This window comes from Malania oleifera, chromosome 6 (assembly GCF_029873635.1).
Source record: "Malania oleifera isolate guangnan ecotype guangnan chromosome 6, ASM2987363v1, whole genome shotgun sequence".
Lineage (NCBI taxonomy): Eukaryota > Viridiplantae > Streptophyta > Magnoliopsida > Santalales > Ximeniaceae > Malania > Malania oleifera.
In genome coordinates, this window is record NC_080422.1 from 41,004,795 (window position 1) to 41,012,726 (window position 7,932).

The following is a 7,932-nucleotide window of genomic DNA, read 5'->3' on the forward strand; positions in this document are numbered from 1 at the left end:
TGTTATCATCAAAACAAGATTAGTAAGCCATGTTAGGTCAACAATCTCCCCCTTTTTTATGATGACAAATAGGAGCAAAAGTGAGTGAACCTTGATAAGACTCCCCCTTACAGTAAGCATATTTTTAACATTGTTTTGTAAGTACAATATATTCAATATTATTAACTTCAGTTTTTCATATCATAATTAGTTCAATATGCCATCATATATCATATAGCCAATTTGGTTTTCAAGTTTTGCTAAATATCTCAATTTTTTCAATTTTGCTAAATCCTTCTCCCCCTTTTGACATCAATCAAAAAATAAAAAAATAGAAATTAAAGGTCCAAGGTAGACACAAAGGCATACACACAAAATGATATTAATAGAAAGTCATAGGTGTACATAGTGTCATAGGCAACTTAAGATACATACCAAAAAGCAAACTGAAATACAATTTGAAACAAAAACAAGCTGAATACATATACAAAGAGATAACAAAACAAAAAACAACAGAAAGAGCATAAAAAGATCATCACGCATCAACAGCAACTGCAGCATCATCATCATCAGCACTATCATCATTTCCTTCATCTTTTTCTTCCTCAGATTCCTCATCTGATGCATCATCACTTGGATAATGTGAGGAACTAGCCTGAGAATGTTCTAAATGGCTAAGTCTTTGATCGATGGAGGAAATATGAGATTGAAGGGAGGAATGAATTTATTTAAGAGATTGAAGTCTTGAACGTACATCACTACTAAAAGTGGTGGACTGATGATGGAATGGAATGAACCATGAAGGAGCAGCAGGCTGTAGTTCAAGCTGCTAATCAAGAAATGGAGCTTGCTCAGGAGCTGGTGTAATGACCCAAAATTTTATACTATTTTTTTTTAAACTATTAGACCAAGTGGTTAAGGGTTTTTCATTCCAACTATGTTTTGATGACAACAACCCATTAGCAGTTCTTTAAGGCTACTAACCTTTTTCTCTAGTCGTGTTCAGCTGCACAGAATGACACCAAAGCAAATAAGTTTCAAATAAGCCAGAAGCAACTTGTGACATGACTAAAAGTTCAGCCACTCAAAGCATTCATGGACTCACATCATATGCAACTGTTCTAAAGATTGAGTGTGAAAGTGAGGGATATTATTTTGTAAATCCGTTGTATATGGAGTGACTCAAATAAAGAGCAAGAAATGAGCATATCACACACACAACAAAAACAAGTAAAACTACTTAAAGTGTCTAAAAACCCTTAAACAGACAAGGACCTTTCTTAGAACTTAAAAGGATTTTTTCTAAAGAAGTAAGAAGGGACTCGTCAACGAACACAGGGCTTCGTCGACGAATATATTGAAGAGCTCATTGACGAACACAGGATTCTCGTCGACGAAAAGAAACCGAGACTTGTCTGAATTCAAAACCAGCAACTCGTCGACGAACACAGGGCTTCATCGACGAATACATTGAAGAGCTCATCGATGAAGTACAAATCTCGTCGACGATTGTCGGGCTGCAGGGTTCATTAAATGCAGCAGAACGACTAGTTTTATCCTTGTCTTGCATCAATAAATGTCCAACGGCTCTCCAGCATCCAGCTCGCCCATCTGGTGTTTAAATAAGGGTTATTGCATTTACTTCTCACGAAGAAAGCTCATTTTACTTATTAAGATCATTTATTGTGCTTTTACTCTAGGGTTTCCTTTATACTCACTTGCCCTCTTCCTACTGCTCTTGCTTTTGTTTTTACTCCATTGAAAAGAGGACATAGTGTGAGGATATTGTGGTGATACTCAGCTCAAAGGGAGCATTTAATATTGTATTCACCTCTCATCAACTACCTGTATAGAAAGGCCCTTTGTGAGCCATTGTTGGGTATCTCTAAGTGAGTACCTTGTAAAAGCTCTTTGTAAGCAGTTGTGTGTATACGTGGACGTAGGCGGGGTGCCGAACGATGTTAATATCGTCGTGTTAAGTTTCTCTTCTCTCCTCTCTCTTTTATACTGCTCATTCATTACCATTTGCTGCATTTTTATATTGTGATATTATGCACTTATTCTTGGCAAGATTTTTGTATTTGTAAAAAATTTGCATATCTGCGAGAAACGTTTATTCACCCCACCTCTAGATGCTCAACTGAGCCAACAAGTGGTATCAGAGTGCCAGTCGTTGAATTTTGGAGTAACTCCCAGGAGAAAAGATCAATATGGCGGATATATTTGCCTAAGGTCCATTCGTGGACCGTCCCCCCAAATTTTGTGGAGCTAACTACCCAGCATGGAAGGATCGAATGTTAATCTTCATCCAGGCCTATGACTACCGAATGTGGAACGTCATCACTGAAGGAGACTACACCTTCAAGAACGAAGAAGGGGATGACATACCTATTGGAAAACTTCCCGAGGCGGATGCAAAGCTAGCACAACTGAACTTCAAGACCAAGAACTTCCTCTATTGCGTTGTAAATGATGAAGAGTGCAACCGAATATGCAGATGCAACACGGCTAAGGAAATGTGGGAAAAGCTTCAGGTGACATACAAAGGTACAACCCAGGTAAAAAGGTCAAAAATTTATATGTTGGTAAAAGAATATGAGATGTTTAAAATGGAATAAGGTGAGACAATTACTGCCATGTTTACTCGATTCACACACATCACAAATGGACTAAAAGCTCTCGGTAGAGAGTACTCTATAGAAGACAATGTGCAGAAATTCCTTCACCCATTACTGGCATCTTGGCACGCGAAGTCCACGGCAATTGAAGAAGCAAAGGACCTCTCAAAGGTCACCCTTGACGAACAGATCGGGTCTCTTATGACCTATGAGATCAAGAAGAAAAATGCTGCCGCAGAAGCTGAAGTACCCAAAAAGGCTACCGGAATTGCTCTAAAAGCCGGCAAGCAAAAAGAGCTCGTAGAAGAGGAAGAAAATGATGATGATGATGATAAAGTCGCCCTCCTTACAAGAAGATTCAGGAATTTTCTGATGAACAAACGAAATGGCAAACAAAAGGAGAAAGGAGAATCTAGCATAACATGCTACAATTGCAAAAAGATCGGGCACCGCATGGCCGATTGTCCTCTCTTCAAAAACAAAGGCAACAATCAACAGGGAGACAAAAAGAAGTTCAAAGCAATGAACGCAACCGAATGGGATAAACTGGATGGGACCTCAACCGATGAAGAAATCGAGAAAGAAGCTACTTATTTCTGCCTTATGGCGGATGAACAAAGTGAGGTAAACTCTGATGACGAATATCTCCCTTCTTATGAAGAACTAGAAGAAAATTGTAGAAAACTCTATATTGAATTAAAAGCATCTAAAAAGAAACTCAAACTCTTAGAAGAAAATCATTCAAGATGCAAACAAAAACAAGTCTGCTCATGTGACACTTTGAAAGAAGAAAATGCATCTCTTAGTCTTGAAAATGAAAAGCTCACTAAGGAATACATAAATTGCAAAGAGTCTTCTCAAAAGGAAGTTGGAAGCTTGAAAAGTCAAATAATCGAAATTCTTCAAGAAAACTCAACATTGAAAAAGAAGGTGGAAGATCAAAACAATACTATTTATAAATTTACAAATGGTAAAAAAATTTTTGATAAGTTACTTGGAGCTCAAAGGTTTGAAATTTTCAAAGAAGGATTAGGATAAGGCATCTTCTTCAGAATCAAAATTCTTATGCTAAAAGGAGCTCCGCCTCAAAGAAAAACCCTGCACCTAAACCAAACCCCTCTCATGCTAATAAAGTTTGCCTATATTGTGAAAGAAAAGGTCATGTACGGTTTATTTATCCCTTCAGGGGAAATAGAGGAAAGAACATGAATTGCAAATGGGTGATTAAGAACACTAACCCCATAGGACCCAAGAAAATATGGGTACCAAAACAAGTCACTTAATGTTGTGTGCAGGTATACTTGAAGACCGACTCCATAAGAAACAAATGGTTTCTCGATAGTGGATGTTCAAGACACATGACGGGAGATGCAAGCAAATTTCTCTCTCTCACCTACAAAAAGGAAGGACTGGTCACATTTGGAGACAATGCCAAAGGAAGAATCATCGGTAAAGGTAAAATAAGTAATTCATCCTTGACTATTGAAAATGTTGCTCTTGTAGATACTCTCAAATACAACTTGTTAAGTGTTAGTCAATTGTGTGATAAAGGATTAAACATTACTTTTCAATCCACCAAATGTTTAGTAAATGATTTAAATGGAAAAACCATCCTCATAGGAAAACGTGAATCCAACATATACACAATTGAGTTTGATGATATCAAAACTTGTAACGTTAAATGTTTAGCAGTTACTAATGAAAATTGTTGGTTTTAGCATAAGAGTTTAGGTCATGCAAGCATGGATCTACTTCATAAACTTTCATCCAAAGAACTAGTAAATGGCCTACCAAAAGACAATTATGTGAAAGACAAAATTTGTGATGCATGTCAATATGGAAAACAAGTTAAAACCTCTTTCAAAACCAAGAAAATGATATCTACCTCAAGACCCTTAGAGTTAATCCATTTTGATTTATTTGGCCCTAATGACATAGCTAGTATTAGTGGAAAGCTGTATGCATTTGTTATAGTTGATGACTTCTCAAGATTTTAATGGGTAATTTTTCTTGCAAACAAAAGTGATACTTGTAATGCATTCATTCATTTTTGTGGAAAAATCCAAAATGAAAAGGGAATGTCAATTGTACACATTAGGAGTGATAAAGGGAGAGAATTTAGAAACAAAGAACTAGAAGACTTTTGCAACGAGAATGACTACTCACACAACTTCTCCGCACCAAAAACTACACAGCAAAATGGAGTAGTTGAAAGAAAAAATCGAACACTCCAAGAAATGGCTAGGACAATGCTCAACGAACATAACTTGCCAAAATACTTCTAGGCAGAAGCCGTTAGCACAACTTGCTATGTTAGTAACCGAGTCATCATTAGATCTAAATTAGGAAAAACCCCATACGGATATGGAAGGGTAGGAAACCTAACATTTCACACTTTAAGGTTTTTGGATGTAAATGTTTCATATTAAATGATAGGGATCATTTGGCAAAATTTGATTCAAAATCTGATGAGGGAATTTTAATAGGATATGCCATGAATAGCAAAGCATATAAGGTATTCAACAAAAGAATTCAAACTGTTTAAGAATCAACCCAGGTTGTGTTTGATGAAACAAACCCTCATGCATCCAAAACACCTATTGAGATAGATGAAGATAATCAAGTCACCACCTTTAGAATTGAAAAAGAATTTGAACAACTTAAGTTAAATAATGATCAAGATACAAACTGTCAAGATACAAACATTGATCATCTAGAATCATCTCCTCAAAAGCCTAATGAACTAGAAGAAGAGAATCATGAACTACCTAGAGCTTGGAAGTTTGTAAAAAATCACCTAACTGATCTTATCATAGGTAGTCCATCCTAAGGAGTTAGAACCAATCTCACCTAAGAAGTGGATGTAATCATATCGCTTTCATATCTCATCTAGAACCAAAAAATTTTGAGGAAGCTGAAAATGATGAAAACTGGATAAATGCCATGCAAGAAGAACTAGATCAATTTGAAAGAAACAAAGTATGACACTTAGTTCCTAAAACCAAAAATACTACAATAATTGGCACCAAATGGGTGTTTTGGAATAAGAAAGATGAAGATGGGAATATTGTTAGAAACAAAGTTAGATTGGTAGCCCAAGGGTATAACCAACAAAAGGGTATTGACTATGATGAAACTTATGCCTCTGTGGCAAGACTAGAAGCTATTAGCATGCTACTTGCCTTTGCTTGCTACAAAAACTTTAAGTTATTTCAAATGGATGTAAAAAGCGCATTTTTAAATGGATACATAAATGAAGAAGTATATGTCAAGCAACCTCCAGGATTTGAGAGCCACACTCATCCCGATTATGTATACAAACTCTCAAAAGCCCTTTACAGACTCAAGCAAGCACCAAGAGCATAGTATGAGCGTTTAAGTAAATTTCTCCTAGACAATGGGTTCACAAGAGAAAAATTCGACACTACTCTTTTCTTAAAACATAAGGAGAATGATATGCTAATCATACAGATTTATGCAGATGATATCATTTTCGGTGCCACCAATGAAACTTTGTGTCAGGATTTTGCTCAAACTATGCAGGAAACATTTGAGATGAGTGTGATGGGTGAACTAACATTCTTCCTAGGATTACAAATTAAACAAATGAAACATGAAACTTTTATAAATCAAGCAAAATACGTTAAGGACATGTTAAAGAAATTCAGTCTTAAAATGGGTAAGTCTAAAGTAACTCCTATGAGCATCACAACAAAGCTTGACGCTGATGTAAAAGGGAAAAATGTTAACCAAAAACTCTATCGTGGAATGATCGGTAGTTTGTTCTACCTCACTTCTAGCTGGCCCGATATAATGTTCAGTGTTTGTCTATGCGCTAGATTCCAATCTTGTCCCAAAGAATCTCATATTCATGCAATCAAAAGAATCTTTAGATACTTAACAGGCACCCATGACCTAGGACTCTTCTACCCTAAGAATGTTCCCTTTGACCTCATATGCTACTCTGACGCTGCTACGGTAGTTGCAAAACCGATAGAAAAAGCACTAGTGGAATGATTACGCGCGTCAAAACTGCGTAATTAGGCACTTTAATCCGGTCTTTACCACTTATATTTTTAATTAAATGTCCAATTATGTCTAATATTTTAACAAAGTGTCGAATTTATTATTCTTGAGTTTCATTGCACAATTTATGAATTTTTGGTAATTTTTTGTTGCAGGAAAAGTCCCGGGAACCAAAACTGACACCTGTTCGTATTTCATGCATAACTTTTCCGTCCAAACTCCAATTAAGGCGATTCAAATTTCTGGAGAAAAAGGAAAGGATTATCTACAACTTTTATGTTTTGAGTTTTGTGAGAAACTGGCTTTAGAAGGGTCAAATATTGTGGTGAACAGAGAGCAAAAATGTGACCCGGCCAAGCAAGCCGGGTCGGGTTAAGTTGTCGGGTCGGGTTGGCTAAACCGGGTCTAGGGCTTCCCCCAATATCTTTTAAATTATTCTTCTTTTCTCCCTTCTTTCGCAGACAGCCCTGCGGGCTGCTCTCCATCTTCCTCTTCTTCTCCCTCTTCTTCTTCTTCTTCCTCTTCTTCTTCATTCTCTTCTTCTTCTCTTACTTCAGTTTTCTTTTATTCTTGCCCCTCTGCTCTACCCTCTGCAACCTCTCTAAGCCACAGCAGCCGTGTGTCTTCTCCAGCCCACGAACCAGCTCCCCCCTCTTGCTACTGGAAGCCATCACAGCCGCCAGCCCCCGTGAAGACCACCAGCAGCATCTCCTTCACAGCAGCAGCCAGCATCTTCTCCCGCACCAGCCACACAGAGCAACCGCAACAGCTTCACCTTCTCCTCTGCGACACCAACTGAAACTCCAGCAAACACAGTAGCTGTTCTTGCTGCAACTCTAGCGAACACAGTAGCAACCGGAGCTCCCATGTTCCAGCCTTCATCACAGCAACCCGAGCAGCTTTATCACAGCAGCCCCCAGTCTCTGCAGCCACCCGAAGACCTCCATGGCTGGATATTTTGCTCTCTCTCTCTCTCTCTCTCTCTCTCTCTCTCTCTCTCTCTTTTCTTTTCTTTTCTTTTTCTTTTTTTTTTTATTAAGATTGTTTATTTTCATTGTTTTAGTTATTAATTGAAAGATTGGATTTTTTTTAAAAACTGTTTTAGTTGCATTTTATTTTAATTAAGTATTTGAATTCTCAAGTAATATTAGCAATAAATTTTATTCGTATTAATTTAATTATTATTTTTTATTCATAATTTTGTTAAAGGTTCAGTTTTTATTGTCTACGTATGTGTTTAATTGAGTTTTTATTGGTGCGTGTTTTAATTTCGTGTTCAAAGTTATTGTCTTTAGTTAACGTGTGTTTT

General features: G+C 37.1%; 1 protein-coding gene across 1 annotated transcript; it reads left to right on the forward strand.

Moving 5' to 3' along the window:
- Positions 1-7,719, forward strand: LOC131158146 (uncharacterized). The gene is made up of 2 exons (XM_058112795.1): positions 1-4,052; positions 6,779-7,719. The coding sequence occupies exon 1, from the start codon at positions 2,616-2,618 to the stop codon at positions 3,633-3,635; it is 1,020 nt and encodes a 339-aa protein (XP_057968778.1). The 5' UTR covers positions 1-2,615; the 3' UTR covers positions 3,636-4,052; positions 6,779-7,719.
- The last annotated feature ends 213 nt before the right edge of the window (positions 7,720-7,932 follow it).